At 38.3% G+C, this 22,371-nt stretch overlaps 1 protein-coding gene across 3 annotated transcripts in view; it reads left to right on the forward strand.

Annotated features, from left to right (window-relative positions):
- The first annotated feature begins 272 nt into the window (after nt 1-272).
- The window catches only part of RB1CC1 (RB1 inducible coiled-coil 1), a 71,527-nt gene continuing 49,428 nt past the window's right edge, over nt 273-22,371 (forward strand). For 2 of the 3 annotated variants that reach the window (XM_048939113.1, XM_048939114.1), the window contains exons 1-5: nt 273-482; nt 12,603-12,715; nt 14,568-14,695; nt 16,135-16,261; nt 16,515-16,685. In XM_048939113.1, coding sequence (XP_048795070.1) covers nt 14,625-14,695; nt 16,135-16,261; nt 16,515-16,685 — 369 coding nt within the window. In that variant the 5' untranslated portion in view covers nt 273-482; nt 12,603-12,715; nt 14,568-14,624. Of the gene's footprint in view, nt 483-12,602; nt 12,716-14,567; nt 14,696-16,134; nt 16,262-16,514; nt 16,686-22,371 lie in introns of those variants that run through there. The other variant, XM_048939115.1, reaches the window with a different exon arrangement.

Below are 22,371 nucleotides of genomic sequence, written 5' to 3' on the forward strand. Positions count from 1 at the left end.
CAGCGCTTCCCTACGACCCCCGCGGGGAGGAAGCGCCAGGTCAGCAAGGTGAGCGCACCCTTCAGCTAGGGAAGAGTCGGTCCGAACGGAATACAACCACCCGCGTCGCAACCCGCGATGGAGAGAGCTAAATCCGGACGGACCACGGGCACCCCTCACCCTCCTACGGCCCGAGAAACGGCTTTCGCCAGCACCGCCGCTTCCGCCCCACGGTTCCTCCTCCGGGCCGCCCTCTCCCGGCATGCGCCGGCGCCGGAAGCCGCTGACGACAATAACAAACATCGGCGGCGGCTGCGCCTGGGCTCCCCGGACCCGCTCTCCCCGGCCGGCCCCGCGTCGTTCGCCCCTCCCTGCCATCGCCGTCCACCCGAGCGCAGCGGCCGCCGAGGCGGCCCTCGCTCCCGCCGCGCCGCGGGGCCTGGCCGCGCCGGTAGGGGGGCTCCGCCGCCGCAGGATGCGCGGGGCCGCCGCCGGACCCTCGGGTGAGTGGCGCCGGGGGAGGCGAGGGCCCCTCCGCGGCCCCGCTCCGCCTCCTCCCCGCCCGCCGCGGGCGCGGGGAGCCTAGCTGGGGGCTGCCGGCGGGCCTCCTTTACTGGGGCTATCGCGAGGGGCGGTGGTTCAGAGGTTGGCCGCGGGGTGGGCGGTGGAGCGTTGGGGGCTGGGGGTGGAGCGCGGCTCGGTGCCGGTTGCAGCCCCGGGGCGGCGGGGGAGCCCGCGGGGCGGCGGCGCCCGGCGGGCTGCGTGCGGGCTGCGGGAGGGCCGGGGCGCTCCCTGCCCGCGGTCCGCTGCCGGGGGAGGGCTGCGCGACGAAGTTACTCCGGAGAATGACTCAGCCCGTGCTTTCGGCCGGGCTCAGCGTGCGGCAGCGCCGTGTTGGCCGGTGCGCTGCCGCCGTTTCCAGTGTTTACTTATCGTTGTTCTCGAGGAAGCATGTGCCGAGCTCTCCCGTTGTTTTCTCGTTACTGCTTGTGAGCGTGCTGTCAGGCGGCTCTGTGGGGCTGAGCTGCTGCTCGTCCTCAGTGCCCCCGGAGTTGTGAGTGACTGCTGGCTAAGGGTAAAGGCGTGTGTGGGACAGCTGCAGGGGCAGATCCTTGTGACGCCTCATCTTTATCTAGAGATTAAAATGATAAATTGTGCCTAAAAGCAAAACACTCAGAAACAACCACCAAATGTTAGTTTTTTTCCTCCTTAAGCAGTAATTATTTCAATTTTTTATTTTTATTTTTATTTTTATTTTTATTTTTATTTTTATTTTTTTTGAGGAAAGATTCTTTTTGTCTGAAGAAGGCTGTTCCGTCAGTGAGCCATTTGATGAGTTCACTTTAAAAGTTTCACCTTTGCCTCATGATGGGAGGGAATGAGGAGGTCGTGTTGCTTCTGCCTCGATGTAAATGTGTGAAGTAGTTGGCATGGCAGCCTTTAGGGAAGATGCTCTTGAAATTGGTTAGTTCACTGCACAGTAGAAGATATCTTATCTCTGTTGGACAGATAATGCAGAGGCAGCTCCCAGTTGAGGTTCATATTGTTGGGCAGTATTTTTAGGATGCTAGGTACGAAACGTACTTCAATAAAGGAAACACTGATTATATGTTTAAGTTGTGAACTTTTCTAAAAAAGAAAAAATGCCTAAAACAGTCTAGTACCTTGGATGTTTTTAGAAGATAAAGTAAATGAACAAAGAACTGTGTTATCTATTTTCACAAAAGCTATAGTGTCAAGGAGAACACACAAGAAAGAAATGAGACATTACTCACTAAGTTTAGTTTAAATGAAACTAAAGAGAATCTAATGGTACTTACTTTAAAAGCCATCTAAAGCTCAAAATGGTTTTATTTTATTATACTGGGAGTTGTGAAGAAAAAATTAACTTATGAATGTGGAGTAAGGACCTTCAGCTGTGCCAGTTATAGATCCAGAAATGCAAGCAGGAACTTTTGGGATAATGCATTAGTGTAAGGTAGACTTAACTGCAATTTGGAAGTCTATTACCAATGTGCAGTTTGTATGGTTTTTGTTTTTTTTTCTCTGTAAGCAAAACCAAGTTGTGCTATAGTCTGTTGACCCAGCATTCTGCTTGACACAGATTTGGGTTAGTAGTCTCTGGGATCCTACTCAAGGGGCTGGCTCTGTCCCCATGTCATGTTACCATATTTATAATTAGAAGCATACGAGGCAGATTTGCATTTACTGGAGAAGAGGACATTGGTTATTTTGAGTTCTTTTGTGGTGTCTGGTTAAGACATTGCTTGTCCCTGTGAGATCTGAATGCAGCTAAGATTATGTATGGTTCCAGGAGAGCTAAGGTGAAAAGTATAATTTCTAAACCATGCTTAAACTTACGCTTTCAGTTATTGTGGTTAAATAGGGTAGGTGTATATGGAAGGAGAGGAATAGCATAAGTCCTGCTCCTTTTGATAAGATGGTGATGGAGTGGGATTGTTTGACAGAAATTTTCACTATCTTAAACTGTAGTGTTGGTGGTTGTCAGTGTGATCCTTAGACCCTTGTTTTTAATCTAGCAGCTAGTTTGAGTAGAAGGCTGACTTAGAACGGTGTGAAAATCTAGAGATTTTGTATTGTACAGAGTGGATTTGCTTTTATATTACAGTCAAGTGAAACAAGTCAAAATGAAAAACTGTTGTCTAAGGTGGGTGCTGTGAGCCATAGCATGCATACCCGGCTGTCATCTGAGCTACTCCAGAGCCATTTGGACACTGTCCCAGCTGTCATGCCTCTCCTACATGTGTATTGCACAAGAGCAGTTGTGCTCCTGATGTTGGGTTCAGAGCTACATGACATTACTTGAGGAATTTCTGAAGAGGAAAATGAAATGGTGAAAAGGTGAAATTCTTTGAAAAATTACCAACTTTGCACTAGACCATAAACTGTTGATATTCTCAGCAGTAGTGATCAGTGAATAGCAAACACTTGTCTACAAGAAGCATGATTGTAATAGTATTGTGTTATACCACCTGATTGAATGCACTGATACCAAACAGGCAAAAAAAGTATCACTAATATGGAAATTACTAACCTACCTGCTAGAGTTAGTGTGCATTTTGTAGCTGATTTGTCAGAGTAGTGGTTTGGGAAAACATTTTGAAAGATTCTCATGTGGTCTCTTAGTCATAAAAATGACTGATGATTGAGAAATCACTGACAGTAACTTATTTTATGAACTAGTGAAGGATTCTGTGGCTGTTGTTAAAGTCACTTGTCTATGAATTAACTTCTATTTCAGATACACTTTTAATTTAGTTTTGAGTTCAGTTGAAACGAAAGTTGGAAGACATTGGGTGTTTTCCTATGTGGGAAGAACTGGCAGTGGATGTACTTCAGCAATGCTTTCTAAAGCCAGTGGTATTTTAATGTATCTAAGTTGTTAATAATAAATAATATCTAAGTCTGAATTCTTGGCGATTGTTGATAGAAATATCAAAACAGATTTGTTGATTTAAAATTTTCACTCAGATTCAAATAGGGCGGATTGCAGTTGACTGATCAGGAGAACTACTGGCTGTCAGGAAAATTCTTGCTTATCTTCCATCTGTCTGCAGGTGTGTATTTTCCAGTAGGGTTCTGAGCTCAAACTGTGTACTCAGGCAGTGGCAGTTACTAGTGCAGCTTTCTATATCCATCCAAGATGTTGACATTTTCTTCTGGGAACTGATTTTGCAGCCAGGCCTGCTGCCTTTATCACATCAAGGTGAAGTGACTATATATAATCTATAGTAGTTGGTGTGTCTAGATCAGCTATTGAAGAAAGGAGTAGCCTACTTTCTGTATGAAATTACTTGCTGCTCTGTGATGGGCATTGTTCTCCAATCTTCATTGGTTACCTGTTGATTGAAAAAATAAAATACCAAACCATTTAGTTGACTTGGGTTTCAGATGTTCCTGATCTGTTTTGCTGTGTTATACTGTGTTCTGACTGCAGAGCTCTTTTTTTATTTCCTTGCTATGAAACAACTCGTTACCTCTCAAGGGTGGTGTTTTTTTTTTTGTTTTTTTTAGTGGTATTTTTACACTTACGGGATATTAAGAAAGTTTTGTTAGTGTTTGGGAAATAGTATGTTCAGCATTAAAATTGCCAGGTTTTTTTTTTATTTGGACAGAGTGTCTGTATGATAGTCACAGTACAGCAGTCTTCATTATTATGCTTGGTGATGCGCTTGAAAGGCTAGCGTTGTGCTTTCAGTTTGAACAGGTTGAAGGCAATCACAGAATCATAGAGTCATAGATGTGTATGTAATGTGTATTTCTGAGGTAGAAAGTGGCACTGGAGAAGTAATGAAAGACAAGTTTTACTTCCATTGCAAATTCAAAAAATCATACCTTTCAGTGAAACAGTTAGTTCTAAATGGCACTTTTGAGATCTGATATCTGTGAACATTTGAGTTAGCTGCTCAAATGGATTGTGCTCATGTTCTCATTTGTATTTGATGGAACTTATCTGCCGTGTTTTTTTGTATGAACGAGTATGTTTGTGCTACGTTCTGTCAAATGAGCTCTTTTGTCTGATATGGATTTTGCAGATATGACTGCAGCAACTTCCAGTCTTCTAACATATTCTGATACTTCAGGGATTACAAATGTCAGTATTCTGTCTCACGTTCTGTTTTGGGTTCATTTATGCCTGCTATTAGTGCTGATATGTCAAAAGTGTAGGTATTTCATCCTTATTTGGTGTAGTTGTGTCTGGAATGGCAATTTATACTGATAAATTGTGCTTTTAGTGATAGTTTTAGTTCCATTCTCCAGAGTGTATATTTCTATTAAATTCAGATGAAATGGAGGTTCTTATGTAAGAATATATTGTGTAACTGGACTAGCAGCTCTTTTCAAACATATTATGCTTATGTTAGATTGCAGGTATTCTGCTTGTAAATTGGAGATGACTTATTTGCCTATTCTAATTTAAAACACTTTGTATGGATACTTGTATTGCCTACTGATTGGGTTTGCATTAAGTTCCTTTCAGTTAACATTTCTTTAAACGAAAAGTGAGAATATCATTTAAAAATTCTCACATACCAGTCAGAGCAAAAGAGGGGGTGGAGTGTGTAAATTTGCCTTTTCTTATGTCATGTGAAAGACTCGAAGGCAAAATACCAATAAGCTGAACAAAGCATGTGTAATACAACAAAGCAATTTCACATGAATGTTCTGACTGCAAACACCACAACTGGGGTTGAATAAGGTAGAGGTGTAATTGTAGTGTATAAACCTTTGTGGGTGTGGGGTTGGGTTTTTTTTAATCTCTGAGATTGTCTATTTCTTAAGTTGGTAATATTCCACAGAGGCATTTATTAATATGCTTTGTTAGCTGCTTTAAACTGCCAAAGATTTATCCAGGAAAAGCAAAGAAGGCCTATTGAAAGCTACTAAATACTTTCTAGAGATATTATGTTCTTCATACCCATCATGCAGTTTTTGTCATTTCTCAATATGTTGCTCTTATCTTTTAGATTTGACAGTAGAGGCCTGAAGGTTATTTTTAATTGTGTAAAATGCAAATAGCTGACGTGCCAAAAATCTAGTTGTGATTTTCTTGAATGTCTTTGTAGGAAAGATGGGGTTTATGTCAGTTCTGCAAGTAACTGGTTCTTTGCTTGTCTGTTTCATGTAGTTGTATTTTAAAAAGAATTTGATAAATAGGAGGTGGTTCATAGGTGAAACACTAACTGTGAGGAAAAAAGTTTGGAAGCTGCTAATCATTTGAACACTTCAGCAAGACTGAGGTTGATTCCTTTACTGCTGGAAACTTTAATGTTATTCTAAACATTTACCATTTATAGGAAATTAATTCGTGCCTGATGGCATGTGTAGTTAGGAATTGGAGTGATGCCTTTTGAAAATTTGAGTGATAGTGCTGACTTGGTTACCTCTTGTATCCATCATCTTTTTTCCTGTCCTTAGCTCTGGGATAATAGTTTGAAGGGCTGTGTGGCAGACAGCAGTCCTTGAAGGAGTTCAAAGTTGTTGCAACAAAGTGATTTAGTTTACAGCGTGTAACTGGAAAGTTGAGCTGCTGAAAGCTGGTGCAGGGAGAGGATCAGGACAACTGGCTGAGGAAAGAGATTCATAAGGCTGGTGCTCAGGCTGTAGTCAGTGTTTTTGATCGTGGTCTTGGTTAGCCAGAGGGAGGGTTAGTGAAGGAGAAGCATTGGTGCTGACTTGTCTGATCTTGATCTAAGATGGAAAGGAATGCTCGTTGGCTGTTTCTTGCGGAATTGTTTGCAAACACAGTAAGATTTTACATGCTAATTATTTTTCAAAAGTTCATTTCTATAGGGGATGCCTTCCCACTTGTAGGGAGTTAGTCAGTAACTTGAATAAAACCACCTGAAGCTCTACATACTGAAGAGCACCATTTTTTGTAAAGTATTAATCACCGTAATGTGAGAGAGAGAGGTAGTCTGCATTTGCTTTTGAAATAGCAAAGTTATACATTTAAAAAAAGAGGAAAACTGACTCAGCCTTCAGTTAATTTTTGTCGAAGACACAGTTGCAAACAGCTGTGGAAAGACTGTTTCCATCAGTTAACAAACTACTACAAAAAGAGAATGCTTCTACAAAATGTAAGCTGTTTCCTAGCAATAAGAATGTCAGAAAACCTTGGCTTGTTTTCTGACTTGCATTTGTTAACCAAGATGCAGAAACTTCACTTTCTGACAGATGAGATGTGAGGTTTGGGGTTTTGTGAAAGCTAGTAAACTCCCCCCCCCACACCCCCTTTTTTTTTTTTTTTTTTTTTTTTTTTAAACTATTGGAGGGGAAAAAAATTGTCTGATTCATATGTGGATTGTATTTTGGCAGTTCCTCAAATACTATGAACAGAATAATATAAATAGATTCTAACCCTCAGAGCTGAAGTTTTATAATTATATACGTATGGAGTCATGACACAATGTCTAATAATATGCTTGTTGCTTCATAAACTTATTTGAAACTATTTATTTCCTAAATTCATAAGTTCTTTCTGAACTTGCAACAAGCTACACTGTTTTGGACTACATCAGTTTTAAAGCTATTCCTTAATACAGTGTTTTCTTATTGTTGTTTCTGCCCTAATGTTGCTTTTGATCTCTTGCTCTTCCACCATTGATGCTGAGGATCTGTGGAGGTGTCACTCCACCTGTACTGCTGAACAGGGAAAACAGAGGTAGCTTCCATGTTATTCAGAGTTGCTCCCGCATTCACGTGGTGTAAATTATATTTCCTGAAACTGAAAAGCTAAAGATGGAGTTGATGTTTGCAAAATGCATAATACAAAACAGAACAAAACAAACAAACAAAAAACCAACCCTCAAAAACCAAAAAGAGAAAGAAGTAAAACTGTGCCATACTTCTGAGTTTTGAAATTCCTCTTTAATGAATTGGGAAGTAGGGACATTTGGCACATTTCCTGATTGCAGTGCCGAAGTGCAGCATCTTTCCTGTTTTAAGAGCATAAGAGACTTGCTTGACTGACCAGTTGGTGAGTTTGAGAACAATGCAGTGACTGCTGGAGATGCTTTATTTAACTGGTTCTGTGCCTGTGCACATCTCAGTGCTGTATAAATAAAGCTACATGTGGCACTAGAAGCTGTTGTCTCCTCTGGACCTGAACCAACAAGAATGATCAGAGGTCTATAGCACATCCTTAAAGAGAGGCTGAAGTAGCTGGGCTTCTTTAGGCTGGAGAAGGACTGGTCTCCAGGGAGACCTCAGTGTGGCCTTTCAGGACCCAAAAGGGGCCTAGAAGAAACCTGAAGAAGGGGCTCTGTGTGAGTGAATGCAGTGACGGGACAAGGAATAATGGCTTTAAATGGAAATAGAGTAGATTTATTTTAGATCTTATAAGTAAATTCTTCTCTGTGAGAGTGGTGAGGCATTGGCACAGGCTGTCAGGAAGCTGTGGATGCCCTATACCTAAAAGTGTTCAGGGGCAGGATGGATGGGGCCCTGGGCCCTGATTTAGTGGGTAGAAACCTTGCTTATAATAGGGGAGTTGAAACTGAGAGGTTTTTAAGGTCCCTTCCAATCCAAACCACTCTGTGATACGTTAATTTAAGTGTATTTTAAGGAGTGTTTTCTTTGACCAGTCAGTTGTCCAGATAATGGTATGCATTTTCATTGTGTTTTTTGTTATTTGTTTGCTTGTTTATTTAAACTAAGCTGTTTGCACTACTAAAAGCAGTGGTAGAGAATGTGTACTATCCTTGTGAGGACATCTTGTCTGTTCTAGGTGATCATAGTGGCCTTCTGCAAAATGAAGATGCCTCTGATTAGAAGCATTAGTAGCAGTATTGAATAAAGCTCCTTTTAAACATCACTTTACATGAAGAAAGTTGTTTATTTCCTTAAGTTCAGCCTTAGTCTCTATGTTCCTTTTCCTTTGATATTAGGAAGAGTGCTGTAAAATCCTTTACTTGTGAAGTGAGGTGTGAAAGTTAGACAAAGAGATCATTTTTAGAAGGGCACCTGAAAAAGCAAAGGAAGTAGAGGCAGAATACAGATTTGCAGAAGAAAGATTCAACTGAAAGGAACCTTACATTCTCCTTGAGGGGAGGTGTATTCCAAATGAGATAACTCAGTGAGTAAGAAATAGCGCATGAGGTTTTTTTGTTGTTGTTGTTGTTGTTTTTTAGCATGTGATGGACTTGCCAGACTTTGCCTTGAATGAATTACCCTTTTGACAGGTAGAAATTCTATCTACATTGATCTACTGTGAGAAATTGGACTCATGTAATCTCAGGTAGTATTTCTGATTCATATGGAAGCAATATCAATTATTACCGGCAATGTAACCTTAGTGAGTCCTCAATAAGAAAATGTTCCTTTATCAGCATTATGCAGGTGATGTTCCTAAACAGCTACGTGAATGCCTGATAATTAATGATGTGGCATTGCAAGCTTCTGAATGAATAGTGGGGGTACTGCCTTGCTTGACTACTTAGAACTAGTTCTGTCTGTATTTAGAATTGTATTTCTTTCAGTCTGAAGATATGTGGGGGTAGTGTGGAAGGAAAGAGTTCGGACTTCTTGGTCTTCTCTGATCTCAGAGATGAAGCACTGATGAGTACAGCACTTTGCAGATATGAAGTAATGCTTCTCCAGGCACTAAAAGCAAGGTACCTTTTACTGCTGATGTGTTTCTGTAAAAGGAATGCAAAACACTTGGGATTAAAAAAAGCAATAACTTTGGCATCGTTTAGTTTAAATTCTAGCTAGTTAAATTAAAATGTTTTGGTAACTCATATTGTTAAAATTTGGTTCATAATGCCCCTTTAAGCACAGTCAGTGTAGATAAACATTCATTTTTGTCTTTGTCCTGCCCTGAATGCAGATTTTATTGTTTTGAGTTTGTAAAGTTGGAAAGAATTGTACTGTGAAGCAGTGGAACAGTCACAATTGGGTAATGGAGTAGGGATTCTGCAGTTAATGGCAGAAATGGATGGCTAATGTAGCCATAGGATTATTTATGGAGTGCTGTGAAACCCATGACGTCTGTAGTGTTTTTACAAAAGGGAAAGGTCTGTAAACAGACATTCATTTCCTTTTACAGATGCAGGAGCAATGAATGTGTTCTGAACTAAATAAGCTACATTTGAAAATTTCTGAACAACGTGCATTGAAAGTATTGATCAGCACAGACTTAAAAAGTTGCCAGTTGTTTCAGAGTTTATAGTGGGTAGGACAGTCTTGTAAGGTGAAGCAGATGTAGTTCTATGTACATGTTCTATGTATGCAATGTAAACACAATGTAGAGCAATGAAATAAATGTTACATTGTCAGCATAGCATATTCATGGCTGTTTTTGGTGTTAGGTAATGCAGCAACATACATATTTGAATTAGTTTTTGGAGGTTTTTCTACCACATTCTATTCTGACCTTTGTTTTTGTCACCTCATTCTTTTTCTTATATTTCATTTCTACCATATTCTGTCTGTTCTGGGAATTGCTACCGCAATTTCTGTTTCTAAATTTTCAACACTTAATGATGCTGCTGATAATTCCTGGCTGGTTATCATATAAATTTCTATAATCTGAAAGATAATGTATACTATAGACGTAATGCTGCAGGACAGTTTCCAATTACACAGTTAGCCTCTTTGTCTTTGGTAGTTAAGTTCTTTACTATGAGAGTGGTGAGGTGCTGGAACAGGCTGCGCAGAGAGGTTGTGGATGCCCCGTCCTTAGATGTGTTCAAGGCCAGGTTGGATGGGGCCCTGGGCAGCCTGGTCTAGTATTGAATGTGGAGGTTGGTGGCCCTGCATGTGGCAGGGCGGCTGGAGATTCATGATCCTTGAGGTCCCTTCCAGTCCAAACCATTCTGTGATTCTGTAGTTGTCAAATGTTGTAATTTTTCTACTTCTATTAAAAAAGAGGTAAATAATTTCAGCACTGAAGCACTAAGAAGCTTGAAACTTAGTGTACTGTGTCACAGAAAAGACTGAAATTCTCTTAACAGCCTATTGAAATAATGCTAAGAGTAGTAACATGTGTTTGTGGATATATATTCTGTTGAAACTTGATGGTTGTTGGCTTTCACTCTAGGCTTAAGTGGAAAACTTTTTTGTAATTGTTGAATTATATTCTTGAATTCTAGGAGTAAACTCAAAAAGCAGTGGGATATGTAGCTGACTTGGCTTGAATTGGCCTACTTTAACCTGGCTTCTCGAAGAAAAGAAACTTGGACAACTGTGAATAAATTTAATGCATCTCCTCCCTTAACTAATCTTGGGCTTTGTTGGTCAGCCAAGCGTTGTCCAGAGAAAAGAAGGGTAGCAAGAGCTCTCAACATTAGTTTTCTTAAAGAGATCTGAAAGCAGGCAGCTGAGCTTAGTAGTGTCCTCAGCAGGATGGTTTCTGCTGGAGGGAGAGCTGCAGCCTGCCCTCAGTAGGGCAGAGGTGCTGGCACAGCTTCCTGGAGAAGCTGTTGATGCCTTATCTCTGGGAGTACTCAAGTCCAGGTTGGATAGGGCCCTGGGCAGCTGAGCTGGTGGGGGGCAGCCCTGTCCATAGCAGGGGACTTTAACTGGATGATTTTTAAGGTCCCTTCCAAACCCAAGCCGTTCTGTTATTCTTTGAGTGCACAAATTTGTCCTGCCAGTCGGTGTAGCCCAGTTCCCCAGGACTGATTGCTAGCTTGTTTGTTGAGTGATAGAAGCAATGCTTGATTTCTAACTTTTTAGTGGTCTCAAAGGAATTAGAATGATAGCAGTTATAGTACTGGGGGCCACCTTTGTGCTAGTAGTTTGTTACAATTTGTGGTAATGTCCATTACTGCAATCTGAAGCAAATGTTGCGAATGTTGCTGGATATACTTTGTCCAGATACAATTACTGCCAATGGCCAAAACAGGGACGCTTCTATTAATAATTTTGCAATAGTGATTCTTAAACACATTGCTTTTTCCATTTTATTGCATCTTTGCTTCTGAGTAGGTGATGTCTGTACCTTTTGAATAGGTGGAAGGAAGGAGGCTCAGGAGAAAGGAAGACAACTTCAAAGCTCAGATAACTAGCTGCTGACAAAGTGACATCTGTTTCATGCATGTAAAATACAGTTGTGTATTTTTCTCCTTGTTCATAATGTTTGCAAATTTGGGACAAAGAGTTTGTTTTTGATTTACCCTTAGTCACGGGTTGTGTAAAATGAGTTACATGTTCTAATGTTTTTTTGGGGGCTTCAGCAATCCTATTTTTAGTAATGGATTATCACCCTTTATAGCGCCCGATCATCTTCTCAGAAAGCTTGCTAGGGCATTAACGGGGTAGAAATAGTATTTGTTGCAATTCAGAATTTGAGCGTGCAGTTTGCTGACTGCTGTTGTGGCAGTTGCACTCAGTGGGTTACTGAGCCCAGTTGTCTGCCGCTGCTTTTCCTGCCAAGGGTTCCTTCTCCTTCAGCACTGTTATCTGAGCAGTAACAGTTAAAATGAGCTATCTTAGCTTTAAAAGACTGCTGATCTGGCTCACTTTGGTTGTAGTTGTAACAGCAGTTCTGGAAGAGGAAGCCTCTGGCGAGGGTGCCACTGACAAGCAACCGCATCTGGTAACATCTTCAGTTCATAAGAACAACAACAACAAGAAAAAAAAATATATATATTGCAAATAGGTGACTGGCTTAACAAGGTTACCTAAAGGAAAGGAGTGTTTATTCCTGAAGGTGCTTGTTGGACACATCTGCAAGGTAGAACTGTTGATTACACAGCATAGCATACATGCCGTTTTACTCTGATTTCCCTTAGATCAGTTGTGTTGTGACTTTCTGTTTCACTGTTAGCATCATGTAAGAATTCTGCGCTGGTTCTGAAAAAGTAATTTCAGCTGATGGAAACTCAGGCAGTTCTCTTTAGTGAACTAACTCTCTTGTATGCACTGGAAAATGTTACAGCTATTTAAATGCAGTTTTTGTGGAAAAAGACTCAGATGTGTAGCAGTTTTGAGTAGACTTGTGACTAGATGGCATTGTTAATAAATTAAAAGAATACCACTTTTTTTTTTTTAATAGCATTGTCATACATATATTTCGGTGTTTGTTGCAGCGGTAGCCATAAAATCCTGATATTTTAATGATACCTGTAGTTACGTTCTGTGTATTTTCTTTACAGATCTTCTCTGGTTTTGAACAGCCATGCTACTCTGTTGCCAAAATCGAGTACAGCAAATGCTCATTTATTCTCTTGTATTTGAAGAAGGTGATAGCTGTGTGTAGCGCCTGAAGGTAACTCTTGCTTTACTTAAAGTGGGGAAGTCTGAGACTGCTGATGTATGCATGACAGATGCTGCCATAAAATATTTGATCTTCTTTCAGTGCTTTAAGTGGTTAGCTGTGGTGTTAAGAATGAGATGGATTGATTAAAATTTCTCTTTCTGTACATGAACAGAATGAGGTTTCTGGACAGATTATCACCAGATTTTGCAAAGTAATTTTTATATGGGAAGTAAATATAATGCAATTATTTGACTAAGTGGGAAAGAGGTGTTCCCTGCTGCTTGTGTTAACATTATATTTAATGTGTCTGTTTCTAATTTTACATGGAACATAGTCATAAATAATGCCTGTTGTGGAAATAAGTTTCTCTGTACTTTTAAGTCCCATTTGTTATATAGCTTAGGGCAGAAAAATTAATAATGAATTACTGCTGGTTTGTTCTTGAGGTTTGATAGTTTTTGTCTGTTTAGTAAGTTTCTTTATGGAATATATTCTCTACAGAGGTGATTTTTTTTATTTGACATGGTTCTCCTTCCAATATGATGTTCTTTCTTGGTAATATGCATGTCTCTGCTAGTTTATGTGCTACAATTAATACTTGAAATATGTGAGTATTCATGGAAGAAAACTAAGGACTGTCTGGAATTGTTTATCTGGTAGAACTACCTTCCTAGCCCTGCAAACTTCAATAGTGGTTTTGTTATTTTCCTTTATGGATTATGAGACTTTTTATTCTGTAGACAAAAATAAATGCAAATTCAAGCTCATTTTAGAATAATACAGTTAGCTGTGTAGATCTTGTACGTGTTCTTATTTCAGGGAAAGGAGCATCTTGTACTTCCTGTGAAGTAATTTAATGCAAAAAGTCTTTTCTATAATGGTCCAGAAATATAGCTGAGACTGAACGTCTACATCTTACTGTTTCATAACCCTTTTACATTAAAAAAAAAAAATTGCAGTGCTTTAGTGATTGCAGTGATAGTGTACTTTTGCAGCCACTCCATTAGCGCATAAGAAATTATTCACAAATTTAAGAGTTTCTGTGGAGCAGAAGAGAAATAGGTGCAGAAGTATGAAGCCTTTCAAAGACAAAATAACATATCTAAGAATGTCTTACAAAGCAATTAAATGTTTTCTTCTGATGTGTATACTGGAAAAAAAAGCGCGTATAGTCGTTTATCTAGAAATTTGTGGGGCACAGGAATGAAAGTATTCTGAAATGCACTGTCTTTTTTTGATCACTGCATAGTGGCTAGTAGTAACTAAGGCTATAGAGTTAGCTAGTGCTGAAAACAGAAAAATCTGTAGATTTATTGGTTGTGTCTGTCTGTAGTTAACTAATCATTTTTAAAAACTACTTTTCTGGGGGTTTGATGTTCTCTTTTATGTGAGTGGAAAAACAACACCTGTGGTAATAACCAGTAGCAAGGCTTTGTTGCTGTACATTGGGAGATGAGTACTTAGACCATTTTGTTATTTGTGAAGAGCAGAAAAGGTAACTAGAAATAACTTTAGCAGGGGAATTAAAAACGTATTTTATAATTTAAAAAAAAAAAAGCCAGGTAATGATCTGGGATGTTGCCCCTCTTCAACTGAAAGTTGTCTTCCCCTCCCTTCCTTGTCCATCCCCACTGTAACTTTCCATATGTTTCTCTAGCCCATTCACAAGTCAGAAGGCTTCCTGTGCCCACAGTTCTTGTAAGAGAAGCATCTGTATGTTTAGTATCAAAGAACTGGAATATGAAAAGCAGTGTGTTCACCCTCTATATAGCTAAAAGCTGTATAGCACATACTTCTTATAACTTCTATGTGAAACTGACTTTTTTTTTTTTTTTTTTTTTTTTTTTTTTTTTTTTTACAGTTTCTAAATGATTTTAGCAGTGGAAGTGATAAACTTCAGAAACCTAAAGAAATCATCATGAAGCTATATGTATTTCTGGTCAACACTGGAACTACTCTTACCTTTGACACAGAGCTTGCTGTACAAAAGTAAGAAAGTAAAGCGATTACTTTTTTTTGGAAAATCTGTCAGAATTATATCTGGTCTTCTGTGATCTTTTGCTGAATAGCATTTTTATGTTTTACTTATTGGCATCATAAGATTACACATTGTTTTTCTACTCACAGTATTTTACATTTTCTGAATAAAATATGTGTTCCATATAGACTGCGTAGACTGAATGCTGAAGAACAAGTATGTAGGTATCTGTCTTATGCCCATGGTGGAAAAACTTGGTTCTGTTATATAAGACTCTAATGTGTGTTACAACATTGTGTATGTAAAACATGGACTTCCGCACTGCCAACTGCTTGATACAGCAGTAGTTTAGATTCCCAGTGAAGTCCCAACAACTTGACTATTACTGTTCTTTTTTCCATTGCACAATAAAAGCATCTTGTAATCTTAATAATGTTTTATAAAGACCTATATGTACTAGGTATACTGAAACATGTTCCGCTGTTTGAGAGTACTGGTCTAATACAGTAGATCTTGTATATCATCATCATAGCTCATATGTTTGGTGCCAACCTTCCAAGCTGTTTTCCTGTTCTGTCAGTGGTGAATGACTAACAGGTAACAGATGTGTATGCTGAAACATGGGCTAGATAATGCTGCTTAAAAGACTTCCATGAAAGTGCTAAGGTCCACTGTTTCCTTCCTCCTGAATTTCTGTTTGTGATTTTCATGACTCAGCAAGTGAATTTGGATTTTAAAACATTGGAGTAGAAGGGCCCTAACAGTGTACATAGAGTGATTTTTTTTTTTATTTTATTTTTTTATTTTTTTTGTTCTATAAAAATAGAACTGCTGGGGATATTACTGAGGATGAGATAAAATATTTCATCTCAGCCATTTTGGATCTTCTGGGTCATGAAGCTTGTGAAGGGACTAGACTATAATACATGTGATGAGTGTCTGAGGGAACTGGGGTTGCTTAGCCTGCAGGAAGAGAAACCGAGGGGAGACATCATTGCTCTCTACAACTACTTTTAAGGAGATTGCAGTGGGGAGGGTATCAGTCCATTTTCTCATGATAGGACACAAGGAAATGACCTCAAGTTGCACCAGGGGAAGTTTAAATTGGAAAGCAGGAGAGCATAGATAGGCTTTGGAATGGGCTGCTTGGAATGATGGTAGTAGATTTGCCAATATTAAAGAGATGTGTGATTTTTCCAATTGATTTACAGATATGTCAATACCTCTGTGTGTTCTCTGGTACACTAAGACGTTCTGTCCTAAATTACAGTGAGGTACAACATCTGAACTGCCAGACAGGGTACCTAATGGCCTGACATGAGCCAACTTTTCACTGAGTCTGATATTTTTTTGAAGAAAAATGGATGGACAAGACAAAATAAAGACTGTTCAGTTGATCAGTTTAACTTGACACGTGTTGATGTTATCTTCTTGCCCCTGTTTTTTCTAGCGTGGCTGATCTGAAACATGCAATACAAGCAAAGTATAAGATTGCCATTCAGCACCAGGTATTGGTAGTCAATGGAGGAGAGTGTATGGCTCCAGACAGAAGAGTGTGTAGTTACAGTGCTGGAACAGTAAGTGCACACTGCATTCATAATCTAAACTGTCCTTTAAAGAGGAAGGAAAAAAAGTATTCTACTGAGGGATTTTCAAGTATTTTTTCTTCAGCTTGCTGCATTCCTTTACTTTGAGAAACTTTTTTTTAAATGTGTACAGCTTGTAAATGTAGAATGTTCTGAAAACGTTACTTGTATGATGGAATAATTGGTGATTGAACAGTGTATTGTCTTTACTTAATACTTGGTTTCATTTTCTTTCTGAGTGTAGGACACCAACCCAATTTTCTTATTCAACAAAGAAATGATTTTGTGTGAGCGTCCACCAGCCATTCCCAAAACCACATTTTCAGCAGAGAATGAGATGGAATTGAAAGTGGAAGAATCTCTCATGATGCCTGCAGTTTTCCATACAGTGGCATCACGAACACAGCTTGCTGTGGTAAGTAAATTCTTAGTGTACTTGAACAACAAAGAACAATAACCTTTCTGTATATCAGATTGCTACCTTGATACAAACTTTGAAATAGTTTGAAAATGGCATATTGGTGATGGTGTATTCATCAAAGCCTTTGTCTTTAAGATTCAAGGTAGGTACTAAAACATGCTTGCTCTTCAGCATCTTCAAAGCTTCTTACAAAAGCAAATCTAATACAGCTTAATGGATGCATGTGTTTTCAACATTTGCAAAATAAAAGCAATCTGGTTTTTGTTTTGGGCTCCTGCCCTAACGCTTTGCCTTATTTTCAGTGTCTTTACTCTGCCTCAACCTGAAAGAAGAAAAGTTAGTTTGGAAATGCTGTTGACCCGGGTAGAAAATTTGTGGTATATGTTTTCAAACTGCCTTTCTGATCTTCTGTTTCATTTTATGCATCTAATCAACTGGTGAGGAATTCATAAAACTGAACTTCCTTTTCCCAAAATGCATTCAGGTCTTTTCTTACTGAGTAGTCACTTCTAGTTGCATAGAAAGTAAACCCAGAATTCGAGGTTGATTATTGCCATATTACTCTGATAAGGAGGGACTGGTGCCCTGCTACAAGAGCAGTAAGGTACTGTGTATGTGCTACGAACAGCTGCATGTTCAAGAATGTGGCACAGCATATTCAGTAGCTGAATTGATTGATTTTTGCTGATAGTATCCTCACTTTTCAGATTTGGCATTCCAAATTTAACTGTTTCTGCTAACTAAGGATTATTTAAACTTCCAGCTGCTGGGACTGGGGGAATGGTTATGTTAACGCAGACTGAATAGTTGTATATGGTTTTAGCATGTTGGCTTGGTAATAGTTTCTGAGTTTCAGTAGCAACTTCTAGTCTAAAAGAATATCTAACATTTGAAGTGACTGTTCTTTTTTTTTCTGATTTCATACAGCTGAATTCAGAGGAAAGTGTCAAATCATGCATGTAGTATGAAAGTTTTGTTTTGTTTCTTTGCTTTTTTTTTTCCCTTGGCCTCTCAGGAATGGATGAAGGGGAAAGTCAACCTAAATAATCTAACACTAACTTTTTGTCTGATTTAAGGTGAGGATTGAGTCCCATAAACACTCTCTATTACCTGTTGACAGTTCTTGCTGACTTAGTAAATAGGACCTTGAGTAATTAGGATTCTGTGAATCATATGACTCATACTGGGAAGAGTAGTGATGTGAATTCATCTAAGAGTAGGAGGGTTTTCATCTCTACTACTTACTTGAGGAGTGTGAGAATTGTGTGGATTTTTTTCCAGCAGCTGAGACTGAAATGTTCTAAAACTGTTTTTTTGTGAGGTGTTAAGAAGATTTTATAAAAGTAATTAAGACAAGTATCTGTTAAATGTTTAACATATTGATGGATTTGATAGAAAAAAGTGTTATATTCTTCACATATGTGCTTTACTTGGTGTAATGGAAGTGAAAGGTGATGTTACCATCTCTCATTTCTCACTGTTGATATTTTCTTTACTTCTTTTACTCCATCTCTGAAGGGGAAAAATTAAAGTGGCAGTTATGTGATCTCGAAAATTTTTAACTTCAATTTTGGCCCACTGAAGTTAGTGTATGCTGGTAAATAAATTGATTTAATTATTCTGGATTAAGCTTTTTGTATTCCAGGAGTTGATTTTTAGTTGGTTTTTCTTTCTTTTTTTTTTTTTTTTCATAAGTGCACTAATACTTAAAGTTGAAAAGAATTGTTAGTCTTCTTTCTCTTCTCCTTCAATTACGAAGGTTATATTAATACGCACAACAAGCAAGTTCATTGCAGTATTTCTGTGTTAAAGTAGTTCTTCATATCTTAACTTGTTCTAGTGGCATGCCTTCTGTAAGGGAAGCACATATTTCAGAAATAATCTCCAAGCCTATGTGTGAAGTATAGATTTTTATTGGCCAACTGAAGCTACAGCATTTAGCTTAAGACTATAAAGTTTACTTCGTGATTGATCTTCAGCTGATTTCCACAGAGTAAAGAAATCTTTCCATGCTTGGTGGCATCTATTAATTTTTTTGATGAGGGGGATAATGATAATATTTGGAAGGTCCTTAGTTCTACTGTAGTAGAATTGAGTTATTCTAGTATGCACATTAATTTTCTGAAAAACTGTCTTCTGTCCTATTCTTTTGAAGAAAAAAAATAATAAAGACTGAATAGATAGTTTTATTCTTAAATCCGTTGTCTCTTTGTTAATTTTATCCAGTATTTAAAATTTTTCAAAATCATAGGCTCTGTATTTGGCTGTGAAAGTGCACTGGGTACTTTTCTGGGAGTTCAGGGGAATAAGAAAACCATCCTGCCTAATAGAAGATGAGAAAATAGGCTCTTCTAACTTAAGATGTACCGGAGTGTGAAAATGCCATAAAGGAGTATTGCAGTGTTATACTCCACTGATCTGTCTTGTTGCCTGCTTGAAACATATTGAGCAGTAATTCAGAAGAAACTGAGGGGAAGGCTGCGAATATGATGAGGAAATTGATCTTCTTTAAAGTTCTTTTGTAAGTGTATGATTTGGGAGAAAGAGGAAACATGGGAATTCTTCTCACAATTGATTAAGATACAGGAAGAGAAGGGAGGCTCTGAACCGTCATAGTTGTGGGAATGATGTGTACAGTATACTTACTGTGGTTTTGGATACTAGACTTAAAATAAAATGAAAAATATGCAGTATAAACATCCAAGTTTGCCTTGTTGTAGAGAGAGAGATTTTCTGTGTTACCAGAAAAGCAGAATTGCAGTAGTAAAGTGTTTTTGCCTGTTGTAATTATTCAGGGAATCTAACTAATGGTAATTTACTTATAGAAGGTATTAATTACAATGATATTTTGCATAAGGAAAATAGACGTTGCAATCTAAATTGTTCCTTGTAATACAAAATCTTATTTTGTCAAGAATGAGACAGTGATGTGCAGCTATTTAGAAGTTGTGGAGAATATTTTATAGCTGCCAATTTATTTTTTATTTGGAATATGGTCTGTTTATTAGACAAGCAGTAACATTTAAAAATCAGACTTGATAAGTAAATGTAGTAGTAAAAACTGCTTAGAAGTTGGCTTTCGACTTTGCAGAACCTCCTGTAGCTTATGGCCAACTTCTAATTTATTAATGGGCAAACTTGTTTTCTTCTATGGAAGGTTATGTGTGTTTTGGAGTGATGGCTTTTGTTTTCATTTTGTTTCTCCCTCATATTAAATCTATTTTAAACTATCGAAATCATTTTTTTTTTCTTGGCATCTGTGAGTTGTACTGTGCTGTAAAACTGTGTCACGGGGTTTTTTCATCCTTAGTTTGAACTTTATTTATACTGTAGAGAATGTACAGAGGTATTTCTGATTTGCATTCTGATCTGTACTTTGTATATACTGGTAAACAGTCTTTTACAGCTTCTATTTGCAAAACGAAGTGGTTCCACATTCTCCTTTAACAAAGTACTTTTTATAATTTTTTTTTGTTCGCATCATTTATTGCCTGAAATCTTATTTTATATCTTTCCTTTGTTAAATGGGCAACTATAACTGGACAGCATGGATTTTAGATTTTGCTGTTGCTGTCTATGCATTTTTTGTTATAAGTTTCCGATATCCTTAGTTAATGTTCCAGCTTAAACAAAAGTTGTCTTCTAGCTAACAGAGGAGGCACAGTTCTTCTCCTGTCTTACAGGTAGTTAAATCTTTCGAGTTGTGTGATTAGTCATGCTTTGGATTAATTCTGGAACATATGTACAACAAAATAGTTATAATTGGAATTATATCTGGAATGTAGCTGTTAAGATACATATGTAAATTTTGCTACTGCATGGTTTGTTTTTTCTTCCATTTCATCAATTCAGAAGCATGGAGATTAAAAAAAAAATTAGCAAAACTGTACCAGTTTTCAGTAATATCCATGGAAGGTTTTTGTTTGTGTTTTTCTTTCTTTGTCCTACATGTGCAAGCCATTGTCAGCTAAACAGCTTGACTACTTTCATGGTTTGAACGAATCAAATTCATTCCGCTTACAAGTACAGTTTTTTCATGAGCAAGAAACCTAAAATGTCTTTGTGAAATGTTTGCATTTTAATATCTTTTTTTTTCCCATATGGTGTAGAGATACATTAAAGCAGCTATTAATTTTTCTTTATTTTCTTTGTTTAATAATGTTCAATTTTTTAAACTTCTATGTAGCTTATTTTAGGTCTTTATACCTCCCAATACCTCCCAATCTTGCACTTTGCTTAAATCAAGTTTATTATCACCTGTTTCTTTTTCTACTGTTTTGCATTATTATCATACCAAGATAAAGTATTTTATTTTTGCTTTTGGTAATTTGATATTTATACAGATGTCTGTAAGTTCTTGTGTTGCTTTTTTCTTTTTTCATGGTTATCTGACTGTGTAGAATTCATAGTATAAAAGAAGCTTTAGAGAAGCTGCATCAGTTACCATCATTTGTTCCTTCACTGGTTAAACTGCAATTCTTTTGTCAAATGTGGCAGTGCATTGGCTTATTAAGCTTTTAAATTTTTTTGCCAAATAATCTTCATGTAGTGTTTTTAACATCTACTGTTTGGCATTTAAATCACAGTTAAAGCAGGTATTTCCATTTCCTGTACAAGCATCTTAGTGATAGGACCAGTGGGAATGGTTTTAAACTAAGAGAAAGGAGATTTAGGTTAATTACTAGGAGGAAGTTTTTCACTCAGAGGGTGGTGACACACTGGAACAGGCTGCCCAAGGAGGCTGTGGATGCCCCATACCTGGAGGCATTCAAGGCCAGGCTGGATGTGGCTCTGGGCAGCCTGGTCTTGGTGACGCTGCACATAGCAGGAGGGTTGAAAATAGATGATCTTTGAGGTCCTTTTCAACCCGGGCTATTCTGTGATCTTGGTTTCTCTTTGGTTAAAAAAATTGTTGGACAGCATGTCTTTCTTGCACCTTGTCTAGTTTCTTACTTTCAGTTCAGCAGTTCTGGCCTCGAGCTCTGTAGTACGTGGACAATGAGGTGCACAGAGTGCTTTCAAAAGTTACAAACTCAGAAATGCAGGAGATGACAAGCTGTTCTCTACACAGTGCATTGTGCAATAAACTGTGTTCTATGAATGTTTTCTAACTTTTCGATCTTTTAACACCAGTGCTAAAAATTTTGTGTTCGTTTTGTATTTTGTATTCAGCTTTTAGAACATCTTCTTAAGTAATTTAACTGAAAGTTCCACATTATTTGTTTCCAATAACTAAGGTTATTGGAAACTTGGACTTTCTGTTAGGAGCTGTGTTTCACATCTGAACTGAAACTGTTGCTGTCATCGTCAAACTGTCAACTCCAGTCAGCTTTTTTATTTTCCAGATGAGAGTGAGAAACTGTGTGGTTGTTTCATTTTGTTACCTAAAACTGCAACTGTAGTCATAGCACCTACATCGTTCTTGGTTCAGTTCCAAATGCTTTGTAACTCTTACTGAAGAAATACAAGCATGCTTGAAAGCTATGTAGCTCTATTTAAATAAATACTCTCTTGTCTTGACTAGGAAGCTACTGTGACATCCACTGGAAAAGAATTATTTTAAAATTTTGTTCTGGAAGGTGTTGTGAAGATTGTAACATCTGTGTGACTTAATTGTTCTTATTCCTTTGTTTTGGCTAAAAGGTCTAATAGCTACAAATACTTCTAGCTCCTCACAGAG

The sequence above is a fragment of the Lagopus muta genome, chromosome 3 (genome assembly GCF_023343835.1).
Source record: "Lagopus muta isolate bLagMut1 chromosome 3, bLagMut1 primary, whole genome shotgun sequence".
In the NCBI taxonomy this organism is placed as follows: Eukaryota; Metazoa; Chordata; class Aves; order Galliformes; family Phasianidae; genus Lagopus; species Lagopus muta.